Below are 18,494 nucleotides of genomic sequence, written 5' to 3'. Positions count from 1 at the left end.
CATTCATGGTGTGAAAAGCATTCATTGTTGACATCTCAGAAACCAGCATCTATGCAATGCGATTCTGGATTTAATTCTCAACTGCTATTTTTTAAAAACAACCTTGAATGTAAAACAAAATACTGGAAAATGTTTCCATACTATTACTCAGTGATCTTAGTAAAAGTATCAAACAGCCTCCCAATTTAATTAATTTCAATGAAAGAACATACGTGGCTGATTTAAAAAAGAAATACAAAACTTGCTTATACTGTTAGTTCCATTACAAGCCTAAAATACTCATTTCCACACTAAAACTAAGTCTTTGCATCTCAGTGAATGATTTTATTTTTACAGCATATTAATATTAGAGAACAAATGTTAGAGAATTATTTTAGCACTCTAAAAATATGCATATATCTAAACAAAAGCAGAGAGTGGTACATTCTTGGAAGCAAAAGACTGACAATGGTTGCATGTGATAGAAAACCTTAGTAGTATGAGTCTCAATGTGAAGGGTGAAAGCTGCCAAATGGGGTCATACTCATTGTTACCTGCTTTATTGCTGTTTTTTTTTTTTTCTTCTGAGAATTTATAATGTGAACTAAATTGCAGAAACCCTATTTTTTGTAGTGTGCCAATCACTATTGTCCATGATACAACTGCCCACAAACAGATGAACCTGTAAAATATCCCTGTGAAAAATGTGAATTGGTCTCCCGTACCTGGATTAATTTTACAATATTTCTGACTATGATTACATGGACTTATTTATCATTCTCACTAATTGTAACCCACTGGAACTATAGGACATCAGCAGCACTGCTATAAACTGAAAATGCCAGACTGTTTTTTCTTTAAATCATTAAGTTTCAGGCAATTAGAGGCAGGCTGTTGGTTTTATTTCCTGGAAGCTGAAGAACCCAGATGTTTCATTTTCATGATATTTAACATTTAATAACCTCATTGTCATTGATACTAATTTTCCAAGTGCATTTTGTGCTTTTGTTTTGAAAACAAATATGTGAAAAAATGTTTTGGTACTTCAATTTTCTCTTCTTTTTTTTTGTGGGGGGAAGCTTCCAACATAATTAGCTAAATGATCAATCTGTTTAAAAAAGGTGGAATCAGGGTTGGATCCAAATGTCCTTAAAGTCTATGGAATTCTATTAGCTTCTGTTGCTTGTGCCCAGAGATGATAAATAAGTTGGCAAGGTATTAATGGGAAAAGCACTTTTGACAATTAACTAAAAAGGAACAAGATTTGACTGATTTGAAGAGTTAGGATCTTAAAATCTTAGAAAAAACCAAATATTTTAATTAGTGTTTTTTTTTTTTTAATTTAAAAAGAACAATTAATGTTATTTGATTCACCACTCCAGCTTCCTTGTTCTAGTTTACTAATATAATTTATCAGAGAATGTTTTCATTCCAATTGAAATGTCAGTGATAGGTATGCAAGGACAGTATACCTGTGTAATACACTTGTATATACATATATATATATGGCAGTAGAACACTATATTCCACACTCTAAAAAATCACCAAGCAGTAGTGATTTATTCAGATTTTCTCAAGCCAAATTTACACCCACTGACATCAAGGTCAAGGAGAGAACAAAAGGACTCAGTTGTTTTAGAAAGGATGGTCATATCACTTTGACAGGAAGACACGTTATTTAGAGAGGTACAAGGAAGGTTCTCATCAAGTTGTCTTCATGTTGCCTTTTCTTCATTAAAATGCTACAGCTAAGCTCTAATTTAACAGCATGGTGCTCAAGACTCCTCCTATGCATTGTTCATCTTCTGAAAGAAAAAAAAGCACAGGAGGTGGGTTGCACAATAAATGTGCATTTGTATCTTTGTCATTCAGCTGGGAAATGTGTTGGAATATTAATGTCAGTAGCTTTATTTTCCAATTTATTTGACAGGTCCAAAACTGAGAAGATCTTAATTTTGTAATGACTCTCTGCAGAATAAAAACTCATCTGTTTAAAGTGTTTCTGTTTACCCTTCTCCAAAATTACAATTTTTCCGTTTGGTGGTTTGGTTTCAAACTTTGCTTTTTCTGCTAGCTGGTGCTTAGAATGGGATAGATGGGATAATAAATGTATTTATTATTTCTGAGCAGAATTTAACACACACAATAAAAGAGAAAATGTTAGAGTTTTAAAAGCAAATGTCACACTTATCAGGAAGAAGCTGCATATTACCTCCACTACTAACCACGTTCAGTGATTTGTGGGTTCAGACACCAGATAATGTGATGTGATAAGATTTCCTAGTGGTGACTGAGAGAAACCCCCAATGTTCAGGATACAGGCATGTTTATTACTACTAGACATTCTGAGAAGAAATTAGGAGAAGATTTCAGGTAAAAACAAATCTAAAAAGAAGTTTGCCTGTGGAGAAGAAGTTTCCTCTCTTCTACAGAAAATGAGACCACTTAGGTTTTTCTTAACACAGAACAAGAACCAAACCAAAGAGATCACAGGGGTCATATTGGTCATATGAGCAAGGAGACATTTTTCCTTTTGAGAACAAGCAACTCATGCAGAGAAACAGGCTCAAATTTGTAAAGGCGTTTTATCTAGTGAGTATTGGTAAAACAGAACTTTCCTCCCCCAGCCTCCATACATAGTAAAAGTGATGTCAATATCTTTGCAAAAGAAAACATCACTGAGTAAATTAAATTTCTGAGCTTTTGGACAAGGCAAAATAAAATTGTTTTCTAAAAATTTTACTCATTTCTATCACAATAAAAGACAAGACTGGAAACTGAAGAAAACTCCTGAGAATTATTTACAACAATAACTAACAGAGTTCTTAGGATGCAAGTACTGCAGAACAGATTGTTGTGTAAAGGATGTATGACAAGCAATGAGCATACACAGAAATCCATAAACCAAGAGAAAAACCACAAAAGGTCATGTTATTTCCTTTTTTAATTGAAAGGCTAAGACTTCTGCATTGAGAGGTATGCTCTGTGTAAGTAGGTTTTGCCCACAGATGAATAATATGACTTCTTAACTATTTGACTAATTGGGAATTTCTGGAGAACTTTACTCAGGATAAATGGATGGTATGACCTTTTCAGGTGTATAAATAATACATGCTTCATATTTTCATTTGCCTTTGTGTTTCTTCCTTCTGGAGAACTAAAAGGTGGCAGAAATATCACTTCTCAAAGCTGAATCTTTAGCAAATTATTCTTTTATGTATAGTTCCTGCCTAGGAACCCTGATAAGGCATTTGATATTTCTTTTTATTTCATCAGTTATCAGCCCCTCACACCTTCACTTTCTGCTTCACCCAGTACTATTCTTGTTTTGCTTTTACTTCTTTTCTTGGCTTCCAAAGTCTTGAATCCTTGGAAAGAAGTGCTACTGGTGGTATGTAACTGTGGGTAGCCATCAGCTGACAGTCTTAAATCCAAAGCAGCTTAAACAACCAGGCTTCTCCCTGAGGGAGTAAGTCTTTCACTCATTTCTCACTATACTGAGTGGATAATACAGTGGGATACTGAAGTGGAAGGAAAGCATTAAGTAAGATAAGAAAGGGAATCAGCTGCTCTCCTGAATGCCTATGTCCTGGTAGATAAAGACATCCCTCTGCAACTGTGCTTGCTGCACTTCTTGTATTATGTTGGATTAAAGTAAACTGTCACAGAGTTTTTCTGCAGGGAATTTGGCATCTAAACTAGACTATACTAAGTAGTAAATGGCTGTGTATAAAAATCTTAGCAGTGTAGTTCTGGAGCTGGGGCTCAATGGGATGAATCTTTGTGGTGATGTACAAGTTATGTCTGTTCTGTCTTGTGTTTCAAGTGAAAACCCTAAATCACTAAATAGCTTCTTACACAGACTTTCCAACTTCAGAAATTGTGTCAGCAATGGAGAAATAGAAGTGAGCCATTGAGAAAAGCTTTCATTTGCTGGACGGTTTTAAAATTGACAAAATCAGACTCCATCTGTGACATGGGTAGGAGTGCGAAACACTGAACATAAACTGAGGGCTGTGGACCGAGTCCATGGACTGTACTAGCAAGAGTAGGCAGTTCTGGGGTGGGCAACTTACTCTTGGCTGAGCACTGCAAAATTGATCTCATTGGGCTTGGTCAAGTCTTAATTTTCAGAGTAGCTGGAAATTCACTGGCCTTGTTGACTTCAGCAGGATTTTAGCGTCTCACAGAAAGGTGCATGTTTTTGAGAAGAAGGTATTAGAGATACTGATCGACCTGCACAGCCAAACTGCTGAGTCACAAACCTCCCACGTGGGAAGTCTCACCAAAGTCCATGGGACAAAAGACTCCTGAACCCCAATGCAGAGCGGTGCAATTGCAGCTGTACTGACTTCAGGCTGTAGTCTGGTTCATGCACCAGCTCACCTGATTTAGTAATAGCTGACATAGGGAAGCCATAGCTCCTATGGAAGGCAGGTGGAAAAATCTCACCATTTTTACTCTCTCAGTTTCTTGATGGTCATTTTCTCAGTTGTCTGGACCCCAGAGTAGTCATTGGAGACTGCAGGTTTGTCTGTATTGGCTGTGCAGTTGTACTTTAAACGACCGCTTTGATGAACATATTGGATTTTGGTACAGATGAAGTCCTACCTTGAATGACGATAGCAACCATTTAGCTTTTTGAATGTCAGAGTGTAATCCACAAAGTCTTCAAAAAGACTAGCCAAGATAAGCATTGCAAAAATCTCATTAGGAATAAATACAATGCTGAATGATTCATTTTCCAGCCTAATTGTAAGAAATGCTGAATCTCTGTATTCACAAGATTTGTATATACTTAGCAGGTATAGAAAACTTACATACGTAAATCCTTTTCCTCCACTTTTGGATTCACAGGAAAACATATCACAGCCACTGAAGCTTGGTTTGTATTGTTTATTTTCCAAAATAGATAACAATCAGCATATGATTTGGCAAAATTTCAGGCTAATTTGAGTAAAAATATGAAATTCAACTTTTTAAAAGTTTCCAGGTGAATTTAAAGAGAAAAATGCTTTCCACTTCAAGAGTGCACCTCTTTCTCCCATTCCTCAAGGCAGTGACTGAGTTTGGAAAACAATAAATGACTGATTTTATATCACTTATTCAGTGAAATTAATTGTTAATATTTCCAAAGCTTTCAGATATCTAATTAAAACATTATGGAAATGAGATCTTGAACATATTCTTGACATGTCCCAATCAAATGGGAAGAAAGGATTAAGGCTAATAATAAACAAAATTTATTTTGCCAAAAGAAGCTAAACCCCCCCATCTTACAGTATATTTAAATTTGAATTAGGTAAACTCTCAAATTAAATTAACTGATTTCAGAAAGTTATAATCTCACATTAAGATCGCTTCCACAGTAAAACCCTAGGACAATAACATACATAATAATATATACAAAATCACAAATTGGAAAGGAAAAAAGTGACTGGAAATATAAAAAGGCCCACTGAAAGAAAATTAAAGATTGTCATTTTACCATGAAATGTTCTCTGTTGACAACTCTGTCTCCAGAGCAGATTTCACAGTGACAGTGGAGGCATTCACACTTCTATCTGCAGTGTGCTCCTATGTGGGAAGAGCTGCTCCTAGGGCAGGACATGTTCCTACCTCTTTCCAGAAATCACTGTCTAGACAACTTGTTGCAATGAGAGTTTTTTGCAGCACAAGATCTGTGCAATATGAGAGCATATTAAGAACAAGAACCCAGTTTGTATAAGGCCATGACCAGTAATCAGAGACTATCACCTGACCCAGCAGTGTAAAAAGAAATCTTTCTCAGTTGCATTAACCTGCCCAAGACTCAGTTGTCCCAAACTCGTGCGAGTCAATTATTTGATTAAAGTAAGAATGGGTTGGCACAGAGAGGGGATGAAGGAAGGGGCTGATGTTATCCTTAAACATGCTAAAAATAAAAAAGCAGTATATAGTTACTGGTGTGATCAGAACCTACAAGTAGCTGGGTTGTACAAAGAGCATCATGCTACTTAACCAGCTAGCTATATAAGGTCACTGCAGTACATTTCACAGACTAAATGCAAAAAACATAATAAGGAAATGCAAACAAATAGCAGCTTGCAAAAATGCATGATTATTTACACTGCCAGATGTACAGACAATTCAGATGTCAGTTTTCAGTCATGTGCCTTCAAATGGATCATATGCCATTCCTTCTTTTTCTCTAAGGCAACATGTCCTTTATTTCTACAGAAATGTACACTTGTTGTTCACTGACACATTTTTTATTCACTGATCTGATCTAGCATCAAACTATCATGTTTACCTATTGAAAAGCTGGGTTACTTTAGTGTTGGCTGGTATATTATCCATTTACTTGGTCTTTTATAAAAGTCAATGTGATTTACCCACAGAAGAAAAGTAGAAGTATTAAAATTATACAATCTGTTTCTTGGGACCTTCATGTTGGTTTTCCTCACCTTTGCCTTGTTACTTCACTTTCTCTGCTCACTTTGGGCTTTAGAAAGGAAAGACTTTGTATTTCTCAGACAGGCAGGGCAAACAGACTATGCTTTTGCTGCTTCAAGTTTAATAGAAATATTCATCATTAACATGATTTGTGGAGTCAATGTACTGATAGTATACTGAGGGGCTCAGAGCAAGTGTGAGCTTCAGACCACACTGGTCAATGAGACATAAAAATAGCACCAGTCAGAGAGCACATTTTTATGACTTAGTGAGGCTTTTTCCTGTCATCAATCTGATTGAACACTAAGAAGAAATGATTTAGGATTGCAGGTAGTCTTGCAATCTTGCTGATATAAGAGCTACATTCAACCTTTCACTCCTGAGATAAGATTAAATGGAAAACAGACTCACTTGAATGCTGAGCAGGTAGCTAAAGAAAAACAAGAAGAGCAAAAGAGGCAGGAAAACACACACACACACAATCAGGTCAACACTTTGTTAACATTGCATTTCCACAAGAAATGGGGCACTTTTATGGTTCTACCTTTGTCAAATACAGTTCATTACTGCTTGTTTTGCCTCTGCCTATGGAAACTGTTTACAGGTACACGTGCCCAAGTGGATCACATTCTTGCAATGAGCAGTACCACTGTAACTACTGTGAACCCCGGCAGAAAAGATAAAGTGCAAAACGTGAGCAACCACAGGACTCAGTCTTTCTACTGCCCTGGTTTCCTTGTCTTTCTCTTGGAAGCCTTTGAGTGAGCCTTTTCTTCCTTGTTTGAAGGGGGATTAGTGGGAAATTGCAGTCCAAATCCATTAGGTCCATTTAGGAAGACACATTGAAAGTAGCGGACAGGAGCTAGGAAAAGAAGGAAGAGGTGGTTAATGTTTATGTCCTCCAAACTGGAGCCATGAGTCTATTCCATGTTCTTTCACACACATTTTCTTTGACAATTTCGCACTCAAATCCATCATTTCTCTCAGTGTCATAGTCCTAGGTCTCCCAGAATATTTTGGGATAGCTGAATAGAAGCCCCCCAAATTCACATGTATATTTTCTGTTTCACAGTCACTTTCAGATACATTGAAGAGTTTCAGAAGGACTCTCATCTAATAGTGATTATGGCATGTTTTATTAGGTTTCAAATTATTATTCTGAAAAGAGCCATAAGAAGTGACAGTATCTCTTTCCCAGTCTTTCACAATCAGGGAGGTTTTCTCCCTTTTGATTTTCAAGCATTAGTCTGCGTAGTCACACTTCTTTCCATTACATTTTGAAGGAAACACATACTTTCAAGAACACATACGTTAGCACAGATGGAATTGGCCTAATTTGTTAAAAAAGCTGAGGTTGAACTCTGAGATTAATAGTCAAGATTTTAAAAGATAACTATTAGTTAGTTATGTGTTTGGGAAAATTACTGGAGAAATGTTAGCATGTGAAACAAGCTAGTTTTCAGGCAATTGATTTTCTGATGCCTTTTTCTTTCCTCCACCATTTATTCCATATCCAAAAAAAAAAAAAAAAAAAAAGAGGAAGAAAGAAGCTGTTCAATGTGACAGTTCCAATCTGAGATGGACTCCAGGGCTCAGGGCTCCCTGTGTTATAAAATGAAGTGCAGGGTTTATTAATTGCCTGGCAATGGTGGAACACAGAGTGGTGTGTCAGAAATGCCAGTACATTCAATTCAGTTATATTATCCTCTGTGGTATTCTTGACTGGCGCACATAAAGGCTAAGCCTTTGTTATCTAAAAAGCACACTTGAAAATGGAGTTGGAAATCAGATCCTTCTGCAAATGACTTACCACTTTTCCACTAAATCTAAGAATGGAAACAATTTTTTCCCCCAAATTTTCAGCATTTCTGATGTTCCTCTGTGCGATGAATCTGAGATTTCCACAGAAAACAGAGACAAAGCAACTCCCATGACCAGAGCTCACATCCCCAATGTGACCAACCAAGGCTCCTCTCTGAGGCCTGACCAGCCATAGACTAGGTGTATGGTGGATGTGCCATGATGTCCTCTACCATTGGCCATTTTATGGTTGCACTTGGGCAAGACCAGAAAATTTCTGGGGAATGTTGTATTTTCAACAAATAGACTTATTCCATCCTTGAAGTAAGGTAACTTTTGTGAGTAAAACTAAACTAACAGCAGTATATAGTTATTAAACCTACTACGATTAAAACCAATATTTTCCTACCAAAGTGCTGTTTCAGTTTTCTTAATCAGACCTTAAAAAAAAGCCCAAACACACAACCCTCTCGTATTTACTTCAAGGAGGTACTGGTGATAAAGAGAAATAGGAAGAAATCTGCCAATTAAAAACTCACCTTTCTCTGTTCAAATGGAAATTATTTCTGCCTATTGCTCTTATGAGTATAAAAATGAAAATAAAAAATCAATAACTCTCTCTTCTTTATGAAGGAGTCAAGTAGAGCATCATGCACTTGCTAACCCAAATAAATGCAAATAAATATTTTACTTAATAAAAATGACTAAATCCCCTGTATTTTACATGCAATTAGAAGACAAAAAATTAGCTCTTTTTCTTTACATACATTCACAAGGTCCTGATACATACTGGCCTATATAGCTACATACTTTAAAACATTTTAAACATGGTTATATATTGCAAGTATAGCATGCCTGACGCTACAGCATTTTCCAGAGGTGTTATATGATCATCATTCTAAAATCACCGGTAGTATTGGTCAATGCAACCGTTCTGTTTGACAACCTCACAGTCTATTATTAAAAGCCACTAAATTCACCGAGGGAAAGGGCAAAATTTCAGATTTTTACAACCTGGCCAATGACCACAAACTAATTACGGTGGGCTGTATTACTAAATTCAAAGAAGAGGCGCAGAACATAATAAAAAAAATCTAAAATTTATGTGTATTTGGAATGTGTAATGTTATAGGTCACCCTTGATCGTGTTATTTCTGAGAGACCTGTGATGTTTGTGAAGTGAGCCCTGTTGTTTGACTGATATGTACTTATGCGGAGTACATTTTGAAGTGACATTCAAATGTTTACATAGCTTGTTACTTATCATCTGTCTTGAGAAAATATCAGGAAAATATAAGATAAAGAAGAAACTCAGGAGAGATAGGAATGGCAGCAAAGACTTTTATTTTGTTTGTTTGCTTGCTACTTTGTTGCATAAGATTCTAATTCCAGTAACTTAATTTGTTACCATATTTAACTACCTGTGGTGAAACTTCCAGTGCTGAAATTAACTTAATGTTGAGCTTCTTTTTTTTTGGCAAAGCCCAAAAGAACAATATAGGTATATTAAAAAAAAAAAAAAAAGAAAAAAAAAAAAAGAAAAAAATTTTCTTGTATTAAAATAATTTTCTTTAAAAAGTGCCAGTATCCCAGGAGACTAAAGGGGCAATGTTGAGGGCAGAAGACATCTAACCTTTGTGTCAATGGTGATGAGACTAAGATCGGAAGCCATGGTGGAGACCGTGACTGCTCAAGTGAAAACAGTGGTCTGCCATGGCAGGAGACCAACACAAATCTGGCTAAGTGTTTGGGCTGGGTGATTCTTGAGGTTACAAAGACTGAACTATTTTGGTACATTGCATTGTATGTGAGACCTAGTAGATATTCTTATCAGAGTACAAGATTTGGGAAGCAAGGTGCTTTGCTTCCAAATGCAGGAATAGGAAGAAGGCATTTTCAGGTTCTGTATGATATTCAAACTATTAAATAAAGTCTTTTTGCCCCTACTCTCTTTGTAGATTGTTTTTTGCTATGTGCTATTTCAGTATTTCACTTTCATGTTGTCCTTAGGTTGCTTTATCATGCAAACCTGAGCTGCAAAACATGCAGATGAAAACTTAATTCAAACAAATATCAATATCTTTGGAACTGTATCTGTATCAGAATCTGCAACAGTGTTAAGATACAAGCCATAGCCAGGAGAACAAATTGAATTTTGACATGCAAATAAGACTACGAATGCATCCCATTCTGTCTTCGTAATTCCCACATTCAATGTGAATACAGAATGTGCCTTTTAAACTGAAGAGGGTTCTCACTTTCAATGTATTGTCTCATATCTTCAGGGCAAATGTTACCAGAAAAAGATGAAGATTAGGAGCAAAACATGTGGTTTAACACTAGATGTCTTTTGTCAGCTTAGCTGAGACAAAAACAGCCTTATATCTGGCTTTATGTTTTTGTTTAGGACATGGATTGTGAGAATGCCTATAATTACTTAAATTTCCTAATGAGTATTACAGAGGAAATAAAAAAAGTCAGTGCTGGAAAAAGTAGATTTTTTTTTTTTTAACATAATGTTGTTACACAAAGACATCTGACAACTAATTTGTTTCTGAAAAGCTAGAGAAGAGGGTATTTGCTTTTTTGTATTTCACTTTCTGAAAGGAAAGGGCACTATTTTTCTCACAAAAAACAGATAAATCTTTTAAACTATTCTTGATCTTTTAAAATTATTTTTGCCAAGGTGGAAAGCCATTTGGAATGAGAATAGCCAAGATGAGTTCCAGGAAGCAGAGAAACACAATCCCCCCTGGATTCGGGGTTTGTGTAAAGCTGTTCAGGTCTGGTCAAAAGGAAATGTTAACTATGTTCCATAGATATCCAATAAATTATAAAAATATCCCAGCGGCCTTGTGTGTGTTCTTGATCTCAAAGTGGCATGCGTCTTACACAGAGGGCTGGTTTCACACAATGTGAGGAATATTGCAAGAACACTTTCTTGATACTTTCATTTCTTCAGCAGAAAGGAAGAAACCAGCCAAGTGAGGTCCCTTTGGATGGAAACACACTTGTGGTTTATTAGCCTTTTCCTCTAGTATTGTGCCATCTGCAAACTGGCTGGGATTGCATTTTATTGCATCATCCAGATAATTAATGTAGATGTTAAATAGAATCAATATTGAAGCCTGGATTACCCTGTTAGTTCATGGCCTCCAACTAGACTTCCTGCCACAGATAACCACACTCTGAGCCCGGCAGTTTAACCAGCTTTCATTCCTCCTCACTGTCTGCTCATCCAGCCCATTTGTCAGCTTCTCTATAGGGGTCATATGGGAGACAGTAGTGCCAAAAGCCCTGCTGATGTCAAGGCAGGCAATATCCACTGCTCTCCCCTTGTCTACCAAGGCAGTCATTTCATCATAAAAGGTTATCAGGTTGGTCAAGCATGACTTTCCCTTTGTGAATCCATGCTGACTATTCCTGATCATGTTCTTGTCCTTCATGTTCCTGGAAATGGTCTCCAGGATTAGCTGCTCCATCACCTTCCCAGGGATCGAGGTGAAGCTGACCAGAATATAGCTCCCTGGGTCCTCCTTCCTAGAGACAGGAGCAACATTTCCCTTCTGCCAGTCCTCAGACACCTCTCCCAGTTGCCATTATTGTTCAAAGATTGTTAATTTTGGCTTGAGGATCTAGTTTGACATTTAAAGAACTAGAATGTAAATGACATACCACTTGTTGTTGTTCTCTCTAAGACTACTGAATGGAAAAGGTAACAGGTAAAAGAAAACTGGCTGACACATGTCCCAGTAAGGGACTAGGCACTAGAGAACAAAGACAGTGCCAAAGCCAAAAGATTGTTGGGATAGGTAAACAGTGATTTTCAGTATTGATTCATTTCCATATATTCACATATGGCAAAGATACCAGCAGAATTTACTTGACTGAGAACCAGACTCACAGAAGTCCAGTTACATCTCAGAATCAGATCTAACTTTCAAAGCATGCACATCTGTCATATCCCTTGCAGATACTATTATGGTGTCATCCCAAATACATTGATTACTCTGTGTTTCATCCTTGTCACAGGCAGTGAAGAGTTAAATCCACCTGTATATGGCACAAATCATCAATTTATGTGAATCTGTGTAGAATATATTAGAACAAATTTATGAGAAAGCTTCATTCTCAGGTTTTAATATTACTTAACAGGTGGTTACATTTTTTTGCCTTATGGTGGCTTATATTCATTAACAGTCTTTATTTACTGTCTGGGCAGAAAGATTCACACTCAGCCATTTACATTTCCAAGGCATGAGAAATCAGACACCAATAAAGTGACAATCAGATCCAAAACCTCTTCTGGCTGAGAGAAAGATTAAAAAACTGCTGAGAAAGAGACGAATTTTAAATCTGAATACATCACTAGAAGAACCTTCCATACAAAGGGAATAAAGAGGTCCCCAGCCAGATGTCCCCTCCTGTGATGAATTGGATGGGGAGAGATTTTCATGAAAAGCCCACTCATCAGGACAAATACTATTAATTATTTGTCCTAAACATTAAATGAACCTTGTTGTGGAAGAAATACCATAAAATCTCAGTGCTAGGTAGGCACCAACTTATTAATTTACATACCACATATTTCTGCTTTTATAGATCCTTATTAACCAGTCTATTTTATATTTTTTTTTTCTATGCCCATTTAGCTGAAGTAGTTAAGAAAATGGATGAATATGGGGGCTCTCCGTCCTTAGAGACATAATGGATCTTAAGAGTCAAGATGCTGGGATGCTAGAAAAGAGTTTGGCTTCCAATGCATTGATCCAGAATTTCTAAATGATTATGTGCTCTAGCTCTGCTTAAGCAGCATGTCTCCTTTGCAAATTGGCAATTCAGGGGCTAAAGAGGAAAAACAATTTTCTTTTCCTCCTTTAGCTGTGGGCAGTCTAGTTGGGAACATATTTAAACTCCAAGGATGTCCAAGGACCTTGTAATATTTTTCATGAATGCTTCTCCTGAGTTAATATAATTCAGTATAATTTTAAAGAAGACTAGTTGCACATAGCTTTCTACCATACAAGGTACCAAACTACGATTCAAATGCCTACTTAAGCTATTAATGAGAGATTTATGTAAGGAATTATGATGATCCAAAGAAACAGATAATTTTATTTTTAATGATAGTATTTTTTTTTTTTTTAGTCTTATAAGGGAAAGAGGTAGACAATTCAGAGTAATAAAATTTAATAATCCTAAAGAATGTGAAGGTGTTCCTGTTTATGTGTTACAACAGTTAAAGTCCTTTTTCTACAAGGCTCAGATAACTGTTTTTAAGGCAACTCATAAAATAAAATATTCATTAAAAAGCAATAGCTTTTAGCAATTGCATTTTGGTTATTAGGGAAAAATTACTAAGAATATGTGAGAAAACAATTTTTGTGATTAGTGTTTTGAATTTTGAATCAAATGTCTTAATTTAGAGCCTTTCCTAATAGAATTAAACAATTCAACAAAGCATAAAAATTCAGGCAATCATAGCATTAGAAACAACTAATTACTAAGCAATTATAAGTAAGAGAAAGTGTTAACAACTGCAGTCCTTTCTGATGGCTTCTTAGGAATGCGCATACTGTGTTTCGGGTCCGCAATTGAAATTGAACCAAACAAGAACAAAGAAAACTTTTTCCAATGACTGGAAGCAGATTGTTTTTTTTTTAATTACTAAAGGGCAGGGAAGAGAGGCAGTTATATGCCCACTTGCTCTGCTTCTTCCCTATCAAACAATTTGGGTTCTTTCTATTAACATTTCAGTAACATTGCACTATGGCAAACTGATCAGAGAAAGCATATTGGCAGATGCAGAAGGGAAACGGTGTGCAATTCTTGCTAAATATAATGAAATTTTGCCTTCAGACTTTCTAAAACAAGTAAATAAGTCTTTGTGCTTAGTGGCACAGTGTAACTGACATTTAATCAAATCCAATTTCTCTAAATAGCAAAGCTGAATTTTGAGGGCCTATGCAGGAGACCAAATGCTGTTTTCTTAAATTCACAACATGGTCCATGTTTAGATACTGGCTACTCAAGACAACACAGTTTGATTAAAAAATCAGATTTATCTTTTTTGAGAAATCCTTTTAAACTCCTTTCTTACTATCGAGCATGCTGTACAGCCACACTACTGCCATTCTCAAGAAGTACAATGTTTAATGGGAAGGAAGAGGGTGAAGAGGAGAATACTTTGTATGTCCATTACACATAAGCAAGAAATAACACTACCACTTTAAATCAATTTTATATATCTAAAAACATCCCCTTAAAATGACATTTTTCTAGCATTGTATAGACAACTCATGGACAGTAAAGGGAAAAAAAGCAGTTGTCCCATGATGATACTTCTTTTTTGTTTCTTGAATAAGGGAATAAAATTGAGAATGATCAGAAAGTAGCTCTCAAAGCTACTTTTAAAGTGTCTGTGATATAATGCAATTGCTGATTTTTGAAAACACCATCCAAGTTTTCATATCTATTTTAGCAGAGGGTCTGTCAGACAATAAGTTATTTAATAAAAAATACTAAAGGTGTTTCAGTAGCAGTGTTAAATACTACAAAACATTGTTATTACAGCCATGAGTACTCAGATCATGCACATATTCTCCTTAACAACTCTTTTTCAAGCATCATGGGACTTCAAGGCCTGGAGTAGGTAAAATAGTTATACTTCAGAAGAATAAACACACTTTCTCTCAGAAATTCTGCTCAACAGTGAGCAAAAACCACCCAGAAGATTCTTTCATTCCTTATGAGTATCTGTGGTTCTAATTCAGAAATATTGCTAAATACATAAACCAGCCTTATTCAGTGTTTCAATTGGTGGGACAAAAATAGTATCAGTACAAAGTCAGAAATAAATGTCTTTAATAACATTTTCTCAGAATAAAATATGTAAACCTATTTAATCAATAGTGCTAGAAGGTCACTCTGGCCATATTTAGTGTCATTACAGGAGAAAAAAATCATCACAGTTAAAACCAATTATGATTTGTTACTTATCAAAGTCAGAGCTCTTTTTGAAACATAACAACAAAGCTCAGTGAAAGAGACCTTTCTAACAAAACCAATTTCTACAATAAAATGTGATATTAATTATTTCTTTTAGCTTGAATGTGATAGGTGACACCTTGCAATCATTTAAGGGAGCAAAAAATTCTGCATTTTGCTAACTGGCTCTTGCACTGTCTAGTAAGAAGGCTTAATGGATATATAAATTGTATGTTTAGAGAAATGTGTTATATTCAGTGTCATGGTCACTGCACACAAACCACGTTACTCTCACAAAAATGTGTGAATATTTCCAAAGTGTGACATTCCCCCAAAATTCATTTAAAAATTCTTTGTGTTAGACAGTAAAACCATGCAAGATACAGACACTTCCAACAAAGCATAGCAATGATCAGAGTACACAGTATTCACAATTTTGCTAGCACTGAGCTTCCAAAGGAGTCCAGTGCTGGCATTATGTATTTTATTACTAAAACATGGGAGCAAGTGAATGAATCATTCAAGGAATGCTATTTAAGAGGGACCAAAAAGTAATGTGGGCCTGATCCAAAGTGCATGAAAATCTCTTGGATTTTTTCACAAACTACAGTCTCATGTAATTACCACTGTAATTACATGAGACTACAGTGGCATTTGGTGGGCAGCAATACAGAACTGGATTTTATTCCTACTGCTCAATAAACGATGACAGTGTCTTGATAGGATGCACTGTGTGCTGATAATGTACCTTAGGAATGTTGATGTGACATGGTCTCTGTTGACTCATTCCTATGGCCAGCATGTTCAATTAATATAATTACAACATATTGCATTAAAATAATTGCTTCTAATGAACTGTCACTCACTAAAATATTGTCTTAAACTTTACATACCAAAACATTTATGCCACAAAAATGTATAAAACCAAATAAGAAGGTAAAAAAAATCAAGAATCTTATCATGTTAACAAGAATGGATACCAAATGACTAGAAGTTAATGCCAGATATTTATTCAGCTGTGAAGGTATGGGATGGAGAAAAGAGGGGAGGAAGGGGGAAAAGAAAGAGTAGGGAAGGGGAGCAGTGAATAAGACAGTTAAGCAACTAATGAAAGTGAAACTGGTGTTTGAATGGTACAAGTGCTTTGTTCATTTCAGTTGCCATTGTAACTGAAAACTTTTTTAAATACAGGGTTTTTTTTGGATGCATGTAGCATTATGTATACACATTTATCTTCCTCAGTGAGAACGTTTCTGCTGGGAGTAGCAGCACTTCATGACAAGAAAAACTCAAGTACTTGAACCATGCTACTGACAAACCCTGGTAGGCCCAAATTCATCCTATTTAACATCAGACACTAGAAGCATTGCTGTCTGGTTTTAGTTCCAGATCAATGACATAATGCTAGGAGGAGATTCAGATTTTGAAGGGATGAGTAACCCATTGGAGAAGTTCCCCTCTCCTTGACCATGGCACTTGTGGTGCAGATATGCCCTTATTTAAGTGCTTATGATTAAGAGGCTCGGATCTGTGCCCGTGTGCTACTTAAAACGAAAGATATAGCTAAATTATAATGTCTTCCTCACTCTGAATTTGCACATGTCTAGGAGCAAGGAAAAACATAAAGAAACTGTAGGAGTTCAATAGGCTGGCTTCTCTAAAATATTTCACGGCATCTGCTGTCAGTTCTGGTCTCACTAACTAAGAATTACATCACATAATTATGATTTGTCCACTGGTTTTGACTATACTGATGATAAACTAGACACATGAACTCACTCTAATATCAGGATGCCTGTTTTTCAGCTGATAAATGTTTAAAACCAAAATCTATGTTGATAAAATGTAAGACAGTTGCTTTGTCCTTTAAGCAATATCCCCGTTAGAAAAGAAGAGATATGACAGAGGAATTATTTCCTTAAGTTTAACAGGGATTTGAAGAAATAGCCATTTATCTGAAACAAAGATAAATCATCTCTGCCTCAGAAAACTGTTGAAGAATTACATTTTGTGTAGAAGTTTGTTTTCATGAGATATGTCACAGAAATACATAATATATACTTCTCTTCTCTTACAGTGTGATTTGAGAAGAGATATCAGTCAAACTGAAGGGCAAAACCAACTTAACAGTGAGAGGCATTAAGATATTAGATATTGATATTTCATTTGTGGCAAAATTATTCAGAGACATACTGAGATATATATTTTTTCACTTGACTTGGCACAAGTTCCATCTATATTTATAAATGCATGGAGCCACTTAGTTTAATTTTAGCGAAATGTTTTGACCCAGTTAAGAGGAAGCGAATTAAACCATTGTCCAACAGGCATAACTAACATTACTAATTGGATTCGTTTTGCAAAGTTAGGCAAATCAGATTCTCATTACTGGATCTAAACCAGCATGCTAAATAATGTATTTTTTTTCATAGCCTTTTTTTCCATAGGCTGTGACCCTCATATGTTTTTTAGTCAGACCAATTTATCCCTACATTTATATAAAAATGGGTGTTTCTCTAATAATTCATTAGGCAAATCATCTTTAGGCTTAACATGAGAGGCAAACATTTCATAAATTAAATGCAAAAAACCCCAGTTTTTATTACCTCGTTGTCAACTTTGCTCATCTTCCAACTCACTTTTTCACCAAAGTTCCTTCTTTATTTCTGGGATCTCTCTCTGGACTCTGAGTTTTCCCTTAGTATATTCCCTGGTAGAATTTTTCTCATTGCCTTTTTATGTAAACAACCATTCCAGGTTCAGAGGGTACATCATCAAGTATAATGGGAGAGGTCTAATAATGTCTCCAATGACGACAGAAAATATTCCTCCATTATGGACTGCAAAACTCTCCAGATATTAAATTTAGTGCTGTATATGTGCATGAGCCACAGAGCTAGCTGCATACATTACTAGGTGTGCCTGATAGTGTAAGTCCAGAATTATTTTTAAGTTTTACCCAGTGACCGTTTTGAAGTAGTTTATGAAAAGAAGTTTCTGAAGCAGAAACAGATCTTTATACCAAATAGATAAATCTTGTCTATTAGCCTCTAGCACCGAGAACTCTTGTATTAATGGATCTGGAATTGTGCAAATTCAAGAGGAACAGGCAGCTGGTGTTCCAGCCATATTATTCTGTAACTCAGTAGCTCTAGTACCCTCCTGGCAAGTGGAACATATAAAGTTGAGTCTTTCCAGTGAAGAGGGCTCTGAAAGGGTGTCAGCTAAACCCCTTAAAGAGTACGTGGTGACTACATGGGTATAGAGAAAAGATCACCTTTGCCACCATTTTA

The 18,494-nt window shown here is 36.0% G+C and overlaps 1 protein-coding gene across 28 annotated transcripts in view; it reads right to left on the bottom strand.

Annotated features, from left to right (window-relative positions):
* Window positions 1-4,861: 4,861 nt before the first annotated feature.
* TRDN (triadin) overlaps window positions 4,862-18,494 on the bottom strand; it is a 233,824-nt gene continuing 220,191 nt past the window's right edge. For all 28 annotated transcript variants that reach the window (XM_082049372.1, XM_082049345.1, XM_082049347.1 and 25 more), the window contains one exon: window positions 4,862-7,276. In XM_082049372.1, the coding sequence (XP_081905498.1) occupies window positions 7,134-7,276 (143 nt within the window). In that variant the 3' untranslated portion in view covers window positions 4,862-7,133. The remainder of the gene's footprint in view (window positions 7,277-18,494) is intronic.

The sequence above is a fragment of the Streptopelia decaocto genome (genome assembly GCF_964273445.1).
Source record: "Streptopelia decaocto genome assembly, chromosome: 3".
NCBI lineage: Eukaryota > Metazoa > Chordata > Aves > Columbiformes > Columbidae > Streptopelia > Streptopelia decaocto.
Note: the sequence above shows the minus strand (reverse complement) of the source record. Positions and strands in the feature narration are given on the sequence as shown.